This window comes from Plutella xylostella, chromosome 29, assembly GCF_932276165.1.
Source record: "Plutella xylostella chromosome 29, ilPluXylo3.1, whole genome shotgun sequence".
NCBI lineage: Eukaryota > Metazoa > Arthropoda > Insecta > Lepidoptera > Plutellidae > Plutella > Plutella xylostella.
In genome coordinates, this window is record NC_064009.1 from 713,025 (window position 1) to 735,543 (window position 22,519).

The 22,519-nt window shown below is 41.0% G+C and overlaps 2 protein-coding genes across 2 annotated transcripts in view; one reads left to right on the forward strand and one right to left on the reverse strand.

Moving 5' to 3' along the window:
• The window catches only part of LOC105383633, a 29,525-nt gene extending 7,447 nt beyond the window's left edge, over nt 1–22,078 (reverse strand). Inside the window, exons 1-7 of the mRNA XM_048631598.1 lie at nt 21,959–22,078; nt 9,460–9,677; nt 8,819–9,065; nt 8,457–8,486; nt 7,808–7,948; nt 3,720–3,891; nt 3,124–3,287 (exon numbers count right to left, since the gene is read on the reverse strand). Coding sequence (XP_048487555.1) covers nt 3,124–3,287; nt 3,720–3,891; nt 7,808–7,948; nt 8,457–8,486; nt 8,819–9,065; nt 9,460–9,677; nt 21,959–22,035 — 1,049 coding nt within the window. The 5' untranslated portion in view covers nt 22,036–22,078. The remainder of the gene's footprint in view (nt 1–3,123; nt 3,288–3,719; nt 3,892–7,807; nt 7,949–8,456; nt 8,487–8,818; nt 9,066–9,459; nt 9,678–21,958) is intronic.
• Nucleotides 12,668–15,283, forward strand: LOC125490974. Its single transcript, XM_048631597.1, has 2 exons — nt 12,668–14,816; nt 14,946–15,283. The coding sequence occupies exon 1, from the start codon at nt 12,732–12,734 to the stop codon at nt 14,658–14,660; it is 1,929 nt and encodes a 642-aa protein (XP_048487554.1). The 5' UTR covers nt 12,668–12,731; the 3' UTR covers nt 14,661–14,816; nt 14,946–15,283.
• Nucleotides 22,079–22,519: the final 441 nt, after the last annotated feature.

Genomic DNA, 22,519 nt, shown 5'->3' on the forward strand with positions numbered 1-22,519 from the left:
TTTGGAAGGAGGTGTTCCTATGCGTTTAGGTACCTAATACAACAAAGAACGAATTTCACTGAACCAAGAACCAACGCTTTTTAGTTAATCCTGCCTCCGCTCCATTCAGCATCCAATCCATCCACACCCGTACATTAATCCATCCACATTATATCTCTGCACAGAGGCAGTGAGGGCGGCGCCAGGTAGCGCGAGCACCGCGCCGCCTCGCCCACGCTCTGGTACGACTGGTAGTGGCCGTCGTAGCAGCCGGCCAGCGAGTGCCGCGGGTTGTCCAGCACGAAGAAGCACTCCGCGAAGCGCTTTACGCTGGAAGTGGAGGTTGCATTGAATGGAGATGTGACTGTATTGATTGGTTGCAGCGTTACAGATTTCTATATCGACAGCTGAAAATGCTTATCAGCCTTTTCCAAATGAGGTGTTCTTATGATTTTACGTAAGACAACAAAGAAGAACCGCATTTTACTGAACCAAGAACCATTACAAAGCTTTTTATTGAGCATCCATTCCACCTACATCCGTACATTCGAAGGCATCCATCAATATATCGGCGCAATGGAGGCAGTTATCCGCATTTTACTGAACCAAGAACCATTACAACGCTTTTAAATGCTTCCTGTCTCCACTACATTCAGCATCCAATCCATCCACATCCGTACATTCATCCATCCACATTATATCTCTACAGCAGTGGCAGTGAGGGTGGCGCCGCCTCGCCCACGCTCTGGTACGACTGGTAGTGGCCGTCGTAGCAGCCGGCCAGCGAGGGCCGCGGGTTGTCCAGCACGAAGAAGCACTCCGCGAAGCGCTTTATGCTGCAAGTGGAAGTTGGATTGGAGTTGAAGATATTTTGATTGGGTAAGTAAACCTTTTTCACGTTTCACACCCATAAAGGGGGTGAAGTATATCGAAGAAGTCAAACACGCTCTTGTAGCTAGCCGAACAATACTCACCTCTACCAGCTTAGTTTAGTTAGCGGACAAGTACCCGCTGAGTGGAAACAAGGACTCCTGGTGAAAGTTCCAAAAAAGGGGGACCCATCGCGATGCGACAACTGGCGCGGCATCACGCTACTGCCCGCTGCCGCCAAAGTCTTAGCTAAGATCCTGCTAAACCGCATCGCGCCGAAAGTAGCAGTGACCCTCAGAGATGAGCAGGCTGGCTTTCGCCCTGGACGCTCCTGCACTGACCACACCAACACCCTACGGGTCCTTATTGAGCAATGTGTCGAATGGCAGTCGGAGCTATTTCTGGCCTTTGTAGACTTCGAAAAAGCCTTCGACACAGTGAAGTGGACCGCGTTGTGGTCAAGTCTACAACGCAGAGGCATACCAGCCTGCATCATCCAAGTGATACGCTCGCTATACGAGGGCAGTACATGTAGGGTCGTACACGAAAAAGAGCTTGGGGCCCCAATACGCATTTCAGCTGGCGTCAAGCAGGGATGTCTCCTGTCACCGCTCCTATTTGTTATTCTCCTTGACGATGTGATGAGGAACGTGGTTGCTATCCCGAGAGGTATAAGCTGGGCTTCAGGTGTCCTAGAGGACCTAGACTACGCGGACGACATCGTGCTGATTTCGCCAACTCTCGACCTATTACAAGAGAAACTCGCACACCTGCAGGAGGAAGCCAGAGTAATGGGTCTGCGAATAAACCGACGCAAAACAGTCGATATGCGTATCAAGGCTAAAACCTCGGACGCCTTAACACTCGATGACCAACGCTTGGACTCGGTCGATGCATTTACTTACCTCGGAAGCACGGTCACCTGTCAGGGAGGAGCAGATGAGGATATAGAGAGCAGGATCAAGAAGGCGAAGGCTGCGTTTGCCCAGCTCAAACCTGTTTGGGACTCGAATGTGCTCACAAGGCGGATAAAAATCTCCCTCTTCGACTCCATCGTGAAGTCCGTATTGCTCTTTGGTTGCGAAACGTGGAGAGTGACGAAAGGGCTGACGAACAAACTGCAAGTGTTCGTCAATAAGTCCCTCAGGTCGATCCTACGCGTTTTCTGGCCGAAGACAATACGTAACGAAGATCTGTGGAAGCTGTGCCGACAATCTCCCATCGGCAAGGAAATTGCGAAGCGAAAGTGGAGATGGATTGGGCACACTGTACGGAGAGGAGCTACGAATGCCGCAACTATAGCCTTTGACTGGAGGCCACCAAATGGCAAGCGCTCCCGGGGACGCCCTGTTCAAACATGGCGCCGAAGCGTCGAAAACGAGCTTCGAGCCGCTGGACTAAGCTGGAGTGAGGCCAAAAGTACAGCCAAAGATAGGCGGAAGTGGCGGACGTTAGTGGAGACCCTCTGCACCTCTGGGGTGCCATAGGACTGCAACAACAACCAGCTTAGTTTGCTCCCTTATTCTCCTACATTTTATCTCACATCTTCCCCTTACCGTAAAGCATGGTGTCTCGCAGCCAAGGCGTGATGCACATGAGGTCGATCAGTCGTGTGGTGCAGGAAGGCGCGCCACCACAGCGTCACCTCATATCTACCATACGTATCTCTACACAGCTTGAAGGAAACTCAGTCTCTCACTCTGGACGTTGAGCAAATCTAAGAGGTCAGGCACGCTCTTGTGGCTAGCCGGTCAATCATCCCTACCAGGTATCTACGTTTCCTCCCTTCTCTTTCTCATTGTCACCGTTTTTCCTTACCCTAAAGCATGATCTCTAGCAGTCAAGGCATGATGGACAAGGGGTCGGTCAGTCGTGTGGTGCAGGAAGGCGCGCCACCGCAGCGTGACCTCTTATCTATCGATATAGCTCTACACTACTTCAAGCAAACGCAGCCTTTCAACATGGACGTGATCGTTTGTGAATCGAAGAGGTCCAACACACTAACCGGACAATCGTCCATGGTACGTTTCTTCCCTTCATTCATCATCTTACCGTAAAGCATGATGTCTCGCAGCCAAGGCATGGTGCACATGGGGTCGGTCAGTGGTGTGGTGCAGGAAGGCGCGCCACCGCAGCGTCACCTCAGCACATAGCACCACTAAGATACCACATCGCAGAGCTAAAGAAACATCGTTCTTCCCAGCTGTCGCTAGCCGGACAACCAGCTACGTTTCCCTTCTTTCTCTTATTCTAGTCTATTTTATTGTATCTTACCGTAAAGCATGGTGTCTCGCAGCCAAGGCATGATGAACATGGGGTCGGTCAGTCGTGTGGTGCAGGAAGGCGCGCCACCGCAGCGTGACCTCGGCACAGAGGCGCGCGATGTCGTGCGCGGCGCCCATCGCCCACTCCTCGTCCTCGCCGTGCGCTTCGGACTTCTGTGGGGTGAGGGAGGTTTATGATCATATTTTGATGATAATAACAATAACATAATACAAAGATAATACTTTCGAAGACCTACGTCAAAATACATACCACAAAGGCAGGAAGAATAGCAATGTTTTTCACCCTTAAATAAATCAACGGGTTATATAGTCACCTTAATCATGAATATGGGATCGATATTCCCATAGCCTTTGTAAGGGTTATGATTGCGAAACCAGGTTAGTATTACTGGACCTTCGTTATGCTGCCGAATGTTTACGATCCATTTACCATAGTATACGCAAGTTGATTGATGGCAGACTACCTACTTTAGCGGTGGCCAAGTCCGCATTGTTCTACTGCGGTAGCAGCTGGTATTCTTCAACTTCCCGAATGACTCCGGGTGCTTAAAATTTCCGCCCAGATTTCCACATCTTTCAACTCACCCTGCCCATCTCACTAAGATCCTTGAGCCGCTGCGCCACCTCCCCCACGATGGAGTTGGAGCTGGTCTCTTCAGGAGTCAGGAGTGCTCCCGTGGAGCCGCAGACTGACAGGGCATTCTGGAGGCCTTCTAGTGAACCGAGCAGGATGCCGCAGACCTCCGCGTGGACTTGTCTGGAAGTAGGAGAAGGATGAAGCTATATCAATAACAGTCATTTAGAAGTATTTTGGTTAGAGGATGGATGCAATCCTTGTCAATTCCTTCGCTAAACGTTAATCTTGATAAAAATACTCACTATAAAAAGCTTCAACATCATCATCGCAAACATGACCCTCCACCGCTGGGGCTAGGATCTCCTTCCAATAAAGGAAGGGTTCTCTAGGCCTAGTCCACCACGCTGGTCTTGTTGCCGTTTGATGGACCAACATCGTCTGAATGAATAGAGGTGTAATGCCTACTCCTGCTTAGTCATGGGTTACATGACTGGTGTCTCTGAATACAAGACTAGATAGATAGATAAGTTTATTTATTCATAAGAAAACACAAAAAAATTTAATGACAATACACCGCCAAACTGCAAAGCAGTTTATTGGCAGTTATAAGCTCTCACTCATAATATAACTTAACTAATAAACTACTTAATAAACTAAGTTCTATTCTATCCTATTATAAGTACCTACACTTATAATAGGATAGAACAGAACCGGTTTCTGCAATCCACAAATGCAACAACAAACTACGCTGTAGTTCATTGGCATGTAGGTATGTATGTATTATATTTCCTAATTTATATAAACTTCTATCGGGTTGTTGGATTGTTGATTGCAGCAACCGTTCTTTTACTATATAGCTAGGTTTATAGATATACTACTTCTTATATAATTTGAAAGATAACTAGGCGAACAGAGGCACACATGTACATGTTTAGGTATAGCTTTAACATAATTTGATACACTTTCTCAGTTTTTCATTGCTACAAAAGAATCTAATAGGGATACTATAACTTTTTTCTTAAATACAGGTTTAGTAAAGGTATTGTTTCTTACATCGTCTGGAAGATCATTAAGAATCTTTGGTACCAAGTACTTTCGGGTCCGTGAACCGTAATAATTACATATTTTGGGTACATACAACTTTTTGTTGACAACTTTTCTTGTACTGATGCAATGTGAAATGGGGGTTTTAAACTCACTGCTATTGTATTCCTCTAACAAAATGAACAACTTAACTTTTTCTTGGACAGGTAATATTTTACATGTACCATATAGTTTATCATAGTCAGGGCGGCAATTTCTCTTTGTTTTATTATCAACCAATAATTTTATAAGCCTTTTCTGTATAGCATTTATTTGATCTAAGTAACTTTGGAAGGTGCACCCATAACTACTCAAACCATATGATATTATCGACTCTGCGAGTGCGTAGTAAACGGAGTACATGGTAGCTCTGTTCACTACGCCCCGCAGATGATACAACTTACACAATACAGATCTTAACTTTGAACAGACATTATTTATATGTGATTTCCATGACATATTTTTATCTATTATAAGTCCCAGGTACTTGTACTGATTTACAAATTCAATTTCTGAACAGTTACAATTCGAACCGCTTCGATGTAAACATTCATAAGAATGGCCAATTATTTGTAGTTTATTTATTTTAGGTCTATTATATGGTGAACAGATGTGCATACATTTAGTTTTAGATAGATTAATAATAATGCCATTATCATGTGACCATTTGACAATGTTCTCAAGATCAGTTTGTATACATTTTTGGATAACATCTAAGTCATTGTGGGCGCATAGTAAGCACGTATCGTCTGGATACATGAACATTTTACATTGTTTAACTACATTGCACACGCTATTTACGTGCATGATGTACCCAACCGGCCCGTACACGGAACCGGTCGGGACGCCATACCTTATGTTTGCTTTGGCACCCTTTGTACCACTTACCACGGTCTGCATAGATCTATTTTTCAGGTATACCCTTATCCAACTATTCAAAGGACCTCGTATTCCACATTCACTCATCGCCAGCAAAAGTTGTGAATGGTCCAAAGTATCAAAAGCCTTTTTGAAATCGATGAAAAGAGCTACTACTTGTTTTCGTTCATCTAATGAATTGTTTATGTAATCCGTAAATAGTTTGAGAGCTGTCGCCGTACTGCGTCCTCGGCGGAAACCGTGTTGACTATTTGAGATAATATTATGATTGTCTAGGAACTTACTAATTTGCTGTATAATTAATTTTTCTGTTATCTTATTGATAATGGACAAAATAGCTATGGGTCTATAATTTGTGTAGTCAAAGTGGCTACCTTGTTTATATATGGGCCTAATCATAGCCAGTTTTAGTTCATCTGGATAACACCCTTTGTTTACACTCAGGTTTATGAAGATAGCAAGAATAGGACTTATACGTTTCTTAATGTATTTAATATCCTCTACTCTGATACCATCCGAGCCGGATGACTTCTCATTACTCATGTTATCAATATTTTTTTCTACATCTGAAGCACAAATTTTTCGAAATCTTATTGACACATCACTCTCATTTACATATCCATTTCTTTTTAAAAACTTTTTATCACAGTTATGTTTAATATTATGAATTTCTTCAGTAAATGTTTTAGAAAAATTACTACATATATTTTCTAGGTTATCCTTTTGTCCTAAATATTTCAAAATAACATCATCTAATCGAGGTTTCTCTCTACCTAACCAACTATTTATGTTACACCATATCTTCTTTGCATCATTATTAAATTTCCTAAGTTGTTCTTGTCTATTCTTATTTTTAGCTAAATTAATTAATTTGCTAACCTTATTTCTATATTTCGTGTACTCTAATCTAATACTCATACAGTTTGGTTTCGATTTCCATTTTCTGAACAATTCATCTCTCATACATAACATTGAGTTCAATTTATCATCTATCCACACTGGTCGAATGCGCCTACTCCTTAATGGGACTTTGATCTTTGAACTTTCATAAATACACCCAAAAATTAAGCAAAGTTTCTCATATAATAATAAAGGACACTTACAGTCTTGAAGTTCATCCCAATTAACAGCATCCAACTTTTCACGCACTAATTTATTTGATATTATTACCTTATCACCTTTATCACTATCACTGACATTTATTGTGTCGTCACTTTTAGATATTGTTACACCAATCAAATAATGGTCGGCGATCTTGGTGGTGAGTAGGTGCGCAGCCGGCACGGGTCGGCGGCTGCGCACCCACAGGTGGTCGATGCAGGATCTGGTGAGGCGGCCGTCCACGACCTCCTCCCGCGTCACGTCGGTGATGAGACAGTCCAGTCCGTGGCTATACAGCGTGTTCTTGTACCTCACTGTAGCTGTGCTCATGCTGTCATCCAGCAGGTCGATGTTAGTATCTCCCACAAATATGACATCGGTGAACTTTGGGATAGTCTTCAATACGTTTTGTATTTCTTGAGTAAATCTTAATTTATTGGTTTTAGGCGGTCTATATACCGATATTATGTGGATGTCTTTTTGTTGAGATGTATTTATTTTTCCATGTATTACTTCGGATGCTGTTCCATTTATGTTTGAAGCTGAAAAATTTAACTCCTTCTTTGCATAAATTAAAACACCTCCGCCTTTACGTGTTTCTCTTGTATTCCAGTAATTATCATAGCCGTCTAAACTGTATAGTGGTATCTCCTCTTTTTTTATGTTAACTTCTGTAAGGATAATCAGGTCTAATTTTTCTTGGCATTGGTTTATAAGTACCAAAAATGTATTAAAGTTTTTTCTTAAAGATCTTATATTTATATGTATTAAGTTCAAGCTATTATGTGTATTACTAATGAATTGACTCCATAATTTTGGGTCGTTATATCTATTATATGTTGTATCCGTAATAGTATCTAAAGTGTTGGTATTTATACGATTGAATGTTATGTGAATCCTCCTTTATAACTGATGTACCTCATTCCATGACTGCTGCACCTTATAACATCGACGGGTCACCCAGGTGATATCGACAGGTGTACGGTGGGAAAAAAGAGCATGATTGCTACACCTTATAACATGTCTACTTTACCTGGCATGAGCGATCTTCCCGGAGTTGCTGCCCGTGCACTTGGCACTGGACCCGAACAGCGCCTGCTCCAGCCCGCCCGGCGCGCTGAACCCGCCCGCGCCCTTCATCAGCTTGCCCCACTGCTTGCTGGACCGGGGCGTGCTGGAAGCAATGGTTCAGGAGCTGTAGACCATTCTTGATGAGGTTTAGGGGTGAAGGCATGGTTCAGGAGCTGTAGATCATACCTGGGCAGGTTTATAGGATATCTTCTAATACTAATTTAATCTTTTCACTTACAATAAGTCATTAGGAGGGAGTCTCGATATCTATAATCGTTGCCCGGGAAGAGCTATTGTATAATACAAATAATAAAAATACTCTACAAATAATTGATATTGGTTTCAGGGTTGTTTTGTCTATAGGCCATATTGATCGCTCTGCTAGACAGCCAACTTCTCTAATTTAGAATGATAGTAAAATGACGTCTTCTCTAATTTACTATGCTTGCATTGCCATCTTCTATAATTTACAAAGATTGAAAATTAGCTACAGAAATTGACCAATTACAAGCTAGGCTAGAGCTGATTACACGGCGGTGCTACCAATATATCACTTATTAGCGCCAAGCTGCTATCATCATCTATGTTTATGAAGGAAATAATTATCTTACCAGCTTTGAACGTAGTGCATGATGCTCTTCCTTTATGTTCAGACATACAAAAATAGAGACATTGGATTACTCTTCATTATGATAAAAGTTCAAAGTAAGCATTCGTGAACCTTATCAAGAATTTAATGTCAATTATCAGTTTAATCTGGCGATGACCCAAACAAGTTTTTCATGACAGAGATCAGTTTTGTACCATCCAGTTCTAGACATAGCTATGTAGGTCTCTCTCGAATATACCAACACTAAACTTTTTCATCGGCATTTTCCAATGGATACCTGTTTAAAACTAGTCCAGTGGTGCTCTCAACATCTCACATTAATTCCCTTCCTGTAATCTCAGCAGTTACGAAAGTCCCACTCACTTGATATACGGCTGATGCAGCGCCACCAGGCTGGCATGGATAGTAATAGACACTGAAGCCAGATGGAAGTAGTCAAACAGCACAGGCAGGTGGTAGTGCAGGCCCTGGGCTGGTTGGAAGTGCAGCTTCAACACGCGACAGGCGACTGGAGCCAGGGTGGCGGACTGGGCGCCCTCGGAGCACCAGAGCTCCACTCCGAGGCTCCATTCCGCTCGCTCGAGGGACTCTTTGAGGTTGCGGCTGTCGACTGGAAGGAGTGGAGATGAAGGGTTGATTAAAATACGGCTTATTTAGACGATATTGCTTAGCTGAACATTGAATAATCACTAGGGTTCCGACAATTTCAATATTAAAATTGTATATGCCACCTTTACTTGAATCGTTGCAGTTTAGGTTTTTTAAAGACTCCCAAGTTTCACCATACTCTGTTAGATCATAACAAGGGATTAGTGGTTGACTTTTGATATATCAGTTAAGAATTTATATGGAGATGACGTATAATTGATTACATAACAATGTAACAGGGGTTTTAACGATCTAACATAAGGTTAGATTAAAACTAACAGCAGAATTAAAATATCTAGAACCGAATACATAGATGATTACCGCTATGTTGCGATAACTATACAGGGAAAACTTACCCAACAAATGCGCCCTAAAATGCGCGACATCCCTCAGCGTGACCTCCTCATTCCTATACATAATCTGGAAGGCTCTCGACGCGGCCAGCCCGCCGACCAGCGCGGCGGCGGCGGCGGGGCGGCCGGCGCGCGCCGCGGCGTTGGAGCTCGCGACTGAGGCCTCGATGTGGACTGGCACCTTCGGAGACACCCGGAGGCCGACCCGGACCTGGTATAGGCTGGAGACGGGGAAGGGGTGTTAGTGGTATTGTTACGTCGGCTTACGATGGCGGTGAAAAGCTGTGTGGGTACCATAATATTTCAGACAAAAATATACTGACTGAGGTAAAAAATTTACTCTGAAAGAGGTTTTATTTGCCACCGGAATGTTTCTGTTTTAGGAGATATGTAATGTCGACAATCCAAAAAGTGGGTTACTGAATGTAGAGATGGTTGATACATAAATGGTTTATATTTAGACAGGTAGGATTGGCCATAGTCAGATAAGCGTCAATAGCTGACTGCTTAAGGTACTATAGGAACAGTAGATACGACACTCGAAGACGCTCCTTTCGTGCACTCATTACACTTAATTAGCGTCTCAAGCAAAGTCACAAAGCCTCTGGCTAATCGAGTCCTGAGATGAACGGAGCAAGATGAAAGCCTGGAGCACAGGCATTCTGCCCCGGCGATTCTTCCAACTCAAACACATCGCAATTGCTCTCTATACGTGTGTAACTACAATATTGTGTACCGCACACTTCGACCCAAGAAAATATTTTTAATTAAGACTTAACTCAGGAGTCATTGAACTGCACGCGAAAACAATATTAAAATGCTTTGTAATTTTATACGATAACAGCACAACAAAGGCAGTTAAAATCGTTAAGTATTTAGTGAAAAACAATCCGTTTGCTAGTTTTTTAAAAGCATTTGTACAGCGGGTTAATGGAACGTTTCACATTGTTGGCAAGCGAAGCAGAAAGCTTGTCGTTCTCTAAATTTATCGCATGTGCTTTTATATGTACCTACCTATGTAGGAATCTACATTATATGGTAGGCACCTATTAATCATGAGAAATTTATTCTACGACTAGGTACTATCTAGGCTTGTTGCTTCTGGTTGAGTGCAAAGATTGCTACATATTAATTTATATTCCAAAGCTCGGTTGGTAAGACAGATTGTATATCCTGTGGGGGGAAGTGTCTCCCTGGCCGGAAGTGAGTTCAAACTCAATCTTCCGCCGGAAATACCAGTGAGATTGCTATCGACAGCGAAAATGTGGAAACTGCCTTGTAGAGAGACTTGCCACAATATGATTGCACTTTTAGTAGGAGGAAGGTCGACAGGTTCCGTACGAAAGTATTGTTTCACTTCATAGTACTTCATATTGTCACCATTTGATTAACAAATCTTTTTCTAATTATAAAACTTCCATAAAAACGGGATATTTAGGTTATTAATGCAATAATTTGTAATGTAATACAAAAAGTATCAGTTCAATACATACTCATTTCTTCACCAGATTTCAGTTTTCCTCGCGTAGCAAATAGTGAATGATGTAAAACAAGCCAATAAGTAAATCGTACTCTATTAGAAAACTCTCAATTAAAAAGCAACGTGTACAAAAAAGCTCTACACAGAACTTTAGAATGAAGACCGTCAAAAACTAAAGTGTTTCTATAAATCTGGCCGCCACTGCACGCAATCAAACCGCAGCTCGCTCGCAGTTCCTTCCCATCTGACCCAATTCTAAATTAAAACCGAACAGAGAATAGTATCCGCACTCCCGTAGTATATGTCACATTCACACGCTCGACATTCTGTGATGTCATAGCATCGTATCGAGATGTTTTCTTGAAGTGAAATACATTTTACGAGCAATAAAAATGTTTTGTGGCTAGATTTGTAAAGGATGTCCCGTAAAATATTGATAAGTAGATAGTTTGATGTTTTTATGGATTTGGGTACAATGTGTGGCATACCGGCATACCCTCACCTACCTACATGCATAATATACCTACTTATGTGTAATATACGCTCATGCTGTCATTCTCTTTTTTCTTTGACCCTCTACAACAATATCTACCTATCCGACTTTCAAAAGCCGTGAAGTGCACATTTCCGTTGGTGAAGGCGGTAGGTACACTGTGAAAAATGTAGGTTCTACAGTATAGGATACCAAAGGTCGATGGTTCATTCTAGCATGGGGGGCAACTTGACAAAAGTTTTCAGTCTTCTTGGCGTGTGCGTCTTGCGCCCTGTGCTAGCCATTCAGGAAACTGGTCGGGGACGGATGTCACGATCCTAGAGGAATCTTTGATCGCCTTATCTGTTGTTATATTTTAAAGGCACTAGCTTTTCCACGTGAGCTTATCACTTCACTCGAGGATTCTAAGGTGGTGGCAACGGAGCAAACGTTTCATTCCGCAGGATTTATAAAGAGTAGCCTTTTGCACTTCGATAATATTTTCTATGGGAATCGATCCTGCATAGTGGGAGTCCATGTCCATTTAACAAAAACAAATATGTATAGATAGAAGTCCCCGTATGTTTAGGAACCCTAACTAATAATAAACTCTGTTATATGGACCCACTAACCGAGATTATCAGTACCTACCACAACTCTGAAAAATGTGTTTCACAATAATGTGAGTGAAACAATTTGCGTACCACTCACACACCAAGCTCCGTTTGTTTAAACTAGTAGTTAATATTAGACTCCGGCTGCAAATGAAGTCAAGATCACGTTCAGCGGGTGTTTACCACCATAACTCAGCTTTATGATTAAGTCTATATTCAGCTCATAATATACTTAAGAGCAATGAAAAAGTTGCAGTGAGAAAAGCACCATCTTACTCCTAATCGGAAAAATCTCACTTTTTATCTAATATTAAAATATTTATTTATTTTTAAATATTTAAATCTAATATTTATGTGGGAGTGGAACAGAACGCAAGGTGAAGTATCCATGACGACGAATAACAGAGGAGCATAGAGTGAAAGCAGAGTGTGAAAAGACGTAAAGACGTAAAGACGATTAAGTTTGGTATAAATTAAACGACGTGATACATCATTAAAATACTACTTTTTATTTATCCCCACAAATTGGGGGCTCGTCCGGGATAAATAAAATTAAAAAAATCTCGGAGATTACGGCGGATGAAGACGGATTTTTATGAAAAGAACAAGACTGACAGTTGCAAATTTGACAAGAAAATTTTTCTTCGCATCACAACGCCTTCAGGTCTGAACATAAACCATTTTAAGACGTAACGACGACGACAAGAAGATGCCACGGACGACGACGGGAGATGACGGGGAGGCAGTCGGAACATCAGGACCGCTCACGTACACGGAGGAGCTGGTAGCTAAGTTCAGTGGGTGCGACCAGACCGATTCCGCAGCACGGTGGGCGCAGGAGGTCGATGACAACGCCGAGATCTTCGGGTGGACGGAGCTGCAGCGGCTGATCGTGGGGCGCAGGTCACTGACCGGTACGGCGGCACTCTGGCTGCGTTCAGAGAAACCCTTCAAGACGTGGGAGGCTCTGAAGACGGCGGTCACCAAGGAGTTCCCAGACACCGTAGATTCCAAGACGATCCATGAGTTAATGAGCAGCCGGAAGAAGAAAGCAAATGAGACGTGCCTAGACTACATGCTGTTAATGAAAGAGCTCGGCAAGCGAGGCAAGATGCCCGACTACGTCGCTATAAAATACATCGTGGACGGAATACTAGACGACGAGTTGCATAAGGTGATGCTGTACGGCGTGACGACCTATGGGGATCTGAAAGATAAGTTGAAAGTGTACGAGACCATCAGGCAGAAGTCGAGCGGAAGACGGGCACCGGTCTTCAATCGTCTACCTACTGCAACTACACCCGCAGGCCCCGCAGCAGCTGCACTCGCGCCAGGCAACAGGACGACGGCCGTGCGACTGTGCTACAACTGTGGAGAGAGTCAACACATGTCAGCAGATTGCCCGTACAGACAGAGAGGTATTAAATGTTTCCGCTGCAACGACTTTGGACATATTGCTACGCAGTGTCAACAGCCAGGCGGAAGCGGCAACTGGCGGAGCAACGACGCGTTTGGACGAGGACGACCTGGTCTGCAGCAACCTCAGCGTGGGCCGACGCGTTCAATGTTCACAGAGTCAAACAACGAAAATTCAGCAGCGACAGCCAGTGACAGTTCAAACTGTATGGACGTCAACGTCAAGATGACAGATGCGAATACAAATGTAAATGTAAACAAACAGACGGAAAGACGAAAGCCGATGAAGACTATTGAAATTTCAGACTGCAAAATGACTGCTTTAATAGATACGGGCAGTGAAGTTAACTTGTTAACCGACGAATACTACAAACTGATAGGTTCGCCTAAGTTTGACGAGGGACATGTGAGTGCTTTGGTGGGACTCGGACAATTGGAAGTGAAACCCCTAGGGAAAGTCACTTTAAGTATGAATATAGATAAAGAACATTATAATAACGTATTGTTTCATGTTGTGAATAGAAGTTGTTTGCCTTACGATGTGATAATTGGTCAAGATTTTTTGAGAAGAGTGGTATTGATTATGGAAGACGGACGCGCGAGTTTACGTATGAAAGATGACGAATGGATGAAACAAGTAGGGTGTTATACGTGCGATTCTGTGGTTGTAGATTACATTGGTGATATCCAGTACAAGGAGCAGCTGACGGAGATGGTAGAGAACTACCAGCCCCTACAGGTCAAGGAGGCTCCCATACAGATGAAGATCGTGCTGAAGGATGATATCCCGGTGGCTCAGCGGCCGAGACGTATTTCACTAGCAGAGCAAAAGGTAGTAGAAAACCAAGTAAGAGAGTGGCTGGACGACAACATTATTCAGGTGAGTTATTCAGAGTATGCTAGCCCTTTAGTTTTAGTTAAGAAGAAAGACGGGGACACCAGAGTCTGTGTAGATTATAGATTGTTAAATAGGAAAATGGTGAAAGACAGAGGTAGGAAGGAGAGTCACAAGTACAAGGAGGGAGACTTGGTGGCAATTAAGAGGACTCAATTTGGTGTGTGTCTTAAATTGAAACCTAAGTACCTAGGTCCCTACGTAGTGAAGAAGGTGAAGCGGAATGACAGGTATGATGTAGAGAAATTAGATCCCAGCAGCGAAGGTCCAGGTCGTACTTCTAGCTCTGCAGACCACATGAAACCGTGGCCAGACCATAAAGAGTAAGTAAGTTCTTATTTTGTTTTGTTATTGCATAATATTCTATTGGTGTCGGTATGATAGTGATGATGAATGAAGAAGTCAGTGATGGTAATAAATAAGTTATGTGTGAGCAGTAAATAAAGTCAATCTAGATAGGTTTTGTAATGATTGTAAGGTTAAGTCTTGAAGGCCTAAGGCTCATATTCTTTACAAAAGGTGTGTTTAAACAAAACAGGTATTATAGGTATTTTGAATTGGTATTTCAAGATGTTGTTTGCATTGAATAGTTGTTTATGTTTTTCTGTCTAGACCCTAAGTTGAAATCTAACTAATCTAAATTGTTGTTAACTTGAGTTGCTAAGTTTTTAGTTTTTTTTGTTTTAATAAGAAGATTATCTTTAACGTTTGATAATGCTATGTTTTATATTGTGTGTAACCTTGTACTTTACAGTTATTGTAATGAATAAGGCTGAGGGCAGCCTTAATGTCAGGATGGCCGAGTGTGGGAGTGGAACAGAACGCAAGGTGAAGTATCCATGACGACGAATAACAGAGGAGCATAGAGTGAAAGCAGAGTGTGAAAAGACGTAAAGACGTAAAGACGATTAAGTTTGGTATAAATTAAACGACGTGATACATCATTAAAATACTACTTTTTATTTATCCCCACATTTAAATATTTTTACTAAATGTTGAAAAAATTAGGGCCATTTGGTGTCAGCATTTTGTAAGTGGAACTGTTTCTTTGCTCGGGAGTATAATATTATGCTGATAATGATAGGTGAAGTTTTATCTGTGAACTTCACTGTTTGTTTTTATCACTTTCATAGCGATTCTGTAGAAAACTTTACGAACACTAAGAAAACTAAGGTTATAACAATATGTAGTTAATGATACTGTCTTTCTTGGTATGACTATAGATTCAAAGTTACAATGGGGACCTCACATTGCCAAATTGGCTGGAAGGTTGAGCTCGGCAGCTTTTGCTGTACGGAAAATTAGACAACTGACCGACGTTGAAACCGCCAGATTAGTTTACTTTAGTTATTTCCACAGCTTATTGTCGTATGGCATTTTGCTTTGGGGTAGAGCCGCTGATATTGAGACTATATTTGTATTACAGAAAAGAGCCATCCGCTCTATATACAAACTTGGTTCCAGGGATTCATTGAGAGAACTATTTAAAGAAATTAACATCCTTACAGTTCCATGTCAGTTCATTTTTTCCAATTTAATGTATGTACGAAAGAATATTTCAACTTTTGATACAATTGGCAGTAATCATGACATTAATACTAGGAACAAGCATAAGCTGGCTTTTCCAGCGATGCGTCTGGCGAAAGTTAATAAATCGTTTTTAGGGTACTGTATTAGATTTTATAATAAGCTTCCAGCAGAAGTTGCTCAAATGCCAGAGAATAAGTTTAAGTGTTACATTAAAGAGAAACTCAGTAAAAAAGCTTATTATAGAATTGATGATTACTTAGAGGACGTTAATGCATGGCTGTGATAAGTAGTTAGCTCTGCTCATATTATTATAATAATAATAATTAAGCTTATATGTATTGTATACCAACTAGTTTTAAGTTTTTTTTTGAAAAGATGGCTCAGGAGTTTCTTGCCTCCGTTCTTCTCCTTAGACAGAAAGAGCCCCCCCTTATCCGAACGGAGAGTAATTTGTAAAAATTGACGTTCATCAGAAAATTTTATATTTGTACGATGAATAAAAAATTTTGACTTTTTTTTTTGACTTTTGTATGCAGGGGTAGATCCCTATTTAAGTATATACTTGACATGAATGATGACTGTAAGTAATACCCGAAGGGGTAATGAGAGCAAGCGAGCCAGATTTCCGGTGTATATTTATTTTATACATAGAGATTGTAATTACCAGTTTTCCTCCCTGTTGTTTCCGTGTACGAAAAGAGCACGTGATATTAATTATGATAATAATAATTTTGTATGACGACACTTAAAGTTAAATCAATTGCACGATCTCTTATTTAATACTAATAAGTATGTCACTAACTTTCCTTTTATACTTTGAGTTATAATTTATTATTATAAGTAACTAGTTATGATAGCGGGAAATTCAAAGTTTCAGTGCTAACTTTGATGAAAACACAAAATAAATCATATTACATTAATAATAGTAAAATGACATAAGTAATAATGTCAACCCTATATCAACTCCCCTGTTACGAGTGGGAGGTAGAAAGTAGTCGCTCGTGATATAGAGTAGAAAAAAACCGGCCAAGTGCGAGTCGGGCTCGCGCACAAAGGGTTCCGTAGCAGCAAATATAATTTACAGTTAAATCAACCTATCTCAAAAACTATAAGAGATACTTTGATCAAACCAAAAATCGTTGAAAGAGTTAATTAGCATGCATCACCTCTATTTTTTTTAGAATTTTATACCCCGTAGTTATAAAAATAGAGGGGGGGGGACATACTTTTTACGACTTTGAGAGCTGATATCTCAAAAACCGTTCACTTTAAGAAAAATGTTTTTTAGAAAACTTTATATCATTTTAAAAGACCTTTCCATTGATACCCCACACGGGTATGTACATCGAAAAAAAAAATTTCATCCCTCAGTTACATGTATGGGGGGCCCCACCCCCAATTCTTTTTTTTACTATTTAGTGTCATATTTTTGTAGCGGTTCATACAACACATATTCCCATCAAATTTCATCACTGTAGTACTTATAGTTTCTGAGTAAATCGGCTGTGACAGACGGACAGACGGACAGACGGACAGACGGACATGACGAAACTATAAGGGTTCCGTTTTTGCCATTTTGGCTACGGAACCCTAATAAAACTAAGTAAGTAGGCGTTAAACTGAAACATTCCTTAATTAAGAAAAATTTTATGGAAATCAAATGTTACTTATGTAATTAGAGTAGCCTACGCTTTCTCCGAAATAGAAGTGTGTTTTTATTATTGCGTAAGCTATCATTATTTTGTTGTTTCAGTAAAACTAAAATCTATTAATTGGAATTTTAATACATAATACTTAAGAGCGGAAAATTTTGTTAATCATTTTCTATATAAATTAGGTAATACTGGAATAAAAATTTATGTGCTCTGTGTATTGCTGGCTCATCCCAACATTGACTAAAAAAATGTATACATGGCTCTCGGAAAAGATTAAAAACACTAATAAAATCCGTGTTCAAAAAAATAAAAAAAATTGTTTGATTGACTGTAAATAAATACATCATGTTTTTTTTGGTAGAGAATAATCTATGTTTGATTTCAGTCAGTGACACGCTCACTCACATAAAAAGGTATCTCTCAACCAAAAGTTAAAATAGCTTTATTTTAGGGTGAAATTTTCCGACTCCATCAACACTTAATCAGGAAATGAAAAACGTTTCAGGGGGGGATGATCGGAGGAAATCCGTTTCAACCCGTTTCCATTCAAGTAACGTATGTATTATAATACCCATATGTACATATATACTTTTGCATTATTATTACACATTGATAATGTAGTTTAATTAGACTTTCAGTAAATAGGTATTGTAGCTACAGATACAAATAAATAGTTAATAAGACCGTCTGCTTCATGATTACAATGCCTTCCCTGATAAACAATTAAAACCGCCGGAACTCTATAACTTTAGCGATTTCATCAAAACTCGATTCTAACTTTACCTACGAAACTTCGCGTAGTTTCGATACTATGTAAGGATTATCTAGGTTTAGTTTATCATAAAACGACACCATAGTTTTCTAGCCTGACAATACATAAAGTGTTCGAAAGAGTCCGCTCCAAAATTCAGACCTTCGTGTTGGCTCGGCCTACCGCACGCTGGCTGGTTGCAGAGGAAACAAAAGAAAAAGAAAAAAACCTATATGTAGGTCTGTGGCATAATACTATGCGAGCGATTTTCCCGCGGGGATCCGTACAAAGGTTATTGTTATCAATATTACCTCAGAAAAATGGTGGCATACCATTGCGTTGATAGAAATTTTAATTAAGTTTACAGGAAAATCTTTCACCAGAAAACCTCTTATCCAATTTTAATGAAATTTCGTATGAAAAAAGCTGACACCTGAAGCTACTTTTACAGATACTTTTTATCCCGCACTCCCACGGGAAAACCGGGTCCATGCAAAGCTCGCGGGAAAAGCTAGCGTTTTAGCTTACACTTAGCTATAGTATGTCATATTTCAGTCTTGTATATTGTTTTATTGTTTCCTCCGCGGTACCCTAGGGGAGACGATGGCAGCGATGGGTCTGCCGTAGGACGATAGAGTTGAAATTTGCAAAGGGTTCTAGAAAGCATGTGAATATTTGACGAAATAAGCGGCTCCCGACGCTAACATTTATTATTGAACGCATGCGTGCGAATCAGAATGGATTGTTTTATTTATTTATTTCTGTCACCCAAGGATTTCCTTTTGTTGTAGGTATATTGGTCACACGCACATTGGTGAAATAGTAAGTTTTTTCCCCCGATACATTTTTAGTACCTATGTAGTTATTTATTATAAATAATTATACGTTTGTTAGATCTGTAAATACAGATCTAACAGCAAACCATCAAACATCATTTTAAGACCATCTGTTTCAAAAGCATCAGTACAGCCTATTCCGTTTTTAAAAGCCTATCCTCCTCTTATATAATTTTTTCGGCCAAGAAGTGAAAAACACAGATTTATTAGTCACATTCGGCGGGATTCAAACCTGCGACCTAAAAATGACGACACGCGACGACCCTGCCCGACATTTCATAATAGAAAACCGCACCCTGTACATCACTCCACCTTGTCCAATCAATAAGTGTGCAAAGCGATTAAGGTATTGTACCTAACTAGTTTGACCTTGATTAGGTTAAGAGCAATTTTCCAACAGTCGCACTATACTTTTCAGTATCGTGTTTTCAGGAAAGTTATAAAGGAAAGACATATCATGCATGCCTTTGCTGATTAGGAAGCTTTACAACTTTACTTTTAGAATTTAGGAAGCAATATAAATTGCTATCATCGGAAAAATATTCAGGTCCATTACTTTTTAGCGTAGTTCCATTACATCCCGTGGCGCTAGTGTGCTACTGAAGTTACAGAATACCAGAGATACGTGGCTTCTATTTTTGGATGAACTTGTAAACTCAGCTCGACCGAGACCTGTCCATCACTTTCACGATTCATCCTAAATTTACTTCCCGAGTTCTGCACAAAGTTATAATTAGATCCTTTCGCCAGATCTCTTGCATTTCGCTTATTGTTTGTTTTCAGTTTCACTTGTTTCGCCATCTGCAACTGTTTGTGACAACGATTTTTGGATTCAAATTGTATTGAATTTCATCCAAACTAATTGCTTTGTAAATGTTACTTCGTTTTAACCTCGCGATAGGGCCCGTCACGATTGTCCACCGGATATAATTAGATCCGATAGAACACACAAAACACAACATATACTAATATTATTATTTATAAACATATCTACTAATAGGTGTATTTAAAAATATACCAAAGGTTTGATCAGGTTGAATCGATTTAAAACCTCTTCGGAATACCTTTATATCAATCACAAAGCAAAGGATGCTTAAAAGAAATTCATGTACTCCTGTCTCCACTAGACGTGTCTATAGCTCCTCAGTGACCTGAAATACTTCAGCATCTCAGAAAGCGAAGAAAAACGCTATAGCCCAGGGCTAGAATGTCTAACGAAGTACTAGACGTCCCATCATCCATTTCAGGATGAAGAAGACACCTAAACAGAATATTTTTTGATGTTTCTTGACTACAAAAATAGCATAGACATAGATACTGGTACTTATGTATTTCAAATAATCCAATAAATAATTATAAAAGGGCAGTCATACGTTTCACGTGAGAGAGTACCTACGTCGCTGTGTATCTGTGGGTTTGACGTTCTGAAACGACTAAAACAGATTGGATCTGACTGGATTGAGACTGTTCTATGGCCAATGTTCCATCATAATTGGTCCAGCCACTTAAATACTACTGTGCCAATTTTATACAAATTTTAACTGTCGTGGATTTTAAACTTCCATTAGGTTAGGAGTTAGCCGTGAGTCCCGACACAAAATGGCAATAATGTGGGATTAGCGGGGTTATGAATGCGGCTGCCGGGATTGTGTGGACTCCGGATCTGGGATCCCGAGATTTGAATCCAGACGTGGGATTGTTATTCGTAGTTTAAGTTTGGGATAGAGTGGAAGGTATTTCATCCACAAAAATACTCTTAAGGTGGTTTTAGCCGGCGCGTAGGAGGCGATACGAGAACTAATGAAATTTGTTAAGAGGGAATTGACAATTTTCAGTACAAATTTCAATTCGATTATCGTCTCGTCGGTGGTAAACCGCTGATTTTACCAACTTTGACACTCAAGCAGTCGTCACGTGTAAAATGAAAATTCCTATTTGAACGCCATGAAACAGCGACTTTTGCATGTTTGTAGACGCTCACTCACGAAAAACTCATAGCTGTTGTTAACGTCATGCTATGCTATCTAAAAGTAACCTAAATGAATTAAAACCTTAAACCACACTACCTTTCGGGAATTAATTAATTGGAACACAAAATTAAGGATTAAATATTTAACCTAATTTTACCAGCTAGTAGCTGGCAACTACCATACGCATTGGTGGACACTGTGCTAACCTGTGTGAAATTTGGAATAATTATTAATACCTACATTAATAAACCTTTATTACACCTGTAGTTAACAAGGCTTTGAGAGATATCGCATGTACATCCATTCTAGGAAGTGCTAACTACCCCCTCTCAAATCATCTGATTGACGTTGAGGTCTTATTTACAATGTACGAAAGTTTATTAATATTATGAAATGTTTCTGTAATTCATGAATATTCGGATCACGTCCCGTGTCAGACCGGGTCAGTCCCAGTCGTCGTGTCAGCGGCTTGCTGGACTAGTCCCGGCGGTAAGAGGTCCCAGACACACGACACCCCACGGCAAGCCTATTGTTTACGATGCCGTCTTATGTAACTGGGCACACGAGGGTACCTACATAGTGTACCCTCGTGCTAGGTACACTAGTGTACAAATGTCAAAGGCTGATGAGGGTGGAGGGCTGGCTCTCACGACGAGCCTGTCGAATTTGATTTATCGATCGCTGTCACGCTGTTAATTAAAACCGCCGGCTTTCCCGGACACTTTTTTCACCACTTTCCAAAGCACTTTTCCTTCATCACAATTAAATCACAAATTGAACGCGAATAAATTAGGGACTCCACGTGTGCGGCGGAACTGAAATGTGTTTTCAGTTTGTTTCGCCACTGGATTAGAGACACAATCACTTCACTGGGAACGCTTACCCTCTCTGGAAGAGGTCCACATTGTAGAATTTGTAGAGCTCGATGGAGAATTCGAAGGTGGCCTGCAGGTCGCTCATGGCTCCATGACCGCGGCGGCGGCGCGGCCGACACTGGGGCACTCCGCGGATTCATTTTTAATAGTGCGCAGTGCGCATGCGCGGGCCCCACGCCGCCGCGCCGCGCCCTCCGCCGCCAGTCGCCCGCCGCCGCTCGCTGCAGCAGGTGACGTCATCACCAGCTCGGTGGCACTGCAGGTGGATGCGGACTCTCTTTTAACATCTTCACAGATCATGGTAGCAATTCTATCGCATGATGCCGGAAGGGCGGTTCACTCTCAAATATAGGGAATTAAAACTTTGCTTTCTTTTATTTTGAAAAATGTAATTCTAATTACGTCAGTAACAGCTACTTTACATGGCAGGCATGTGTATCTAATGCATACGAATGAAGCTACACAAGGACATTACTCGCGAATCCGTGCCGGAGACGCGGATAAATTATTCATACAAACAAACAAAATATTACAAACAGACAAACTGTAACGGAATTGGTATCCGAAAA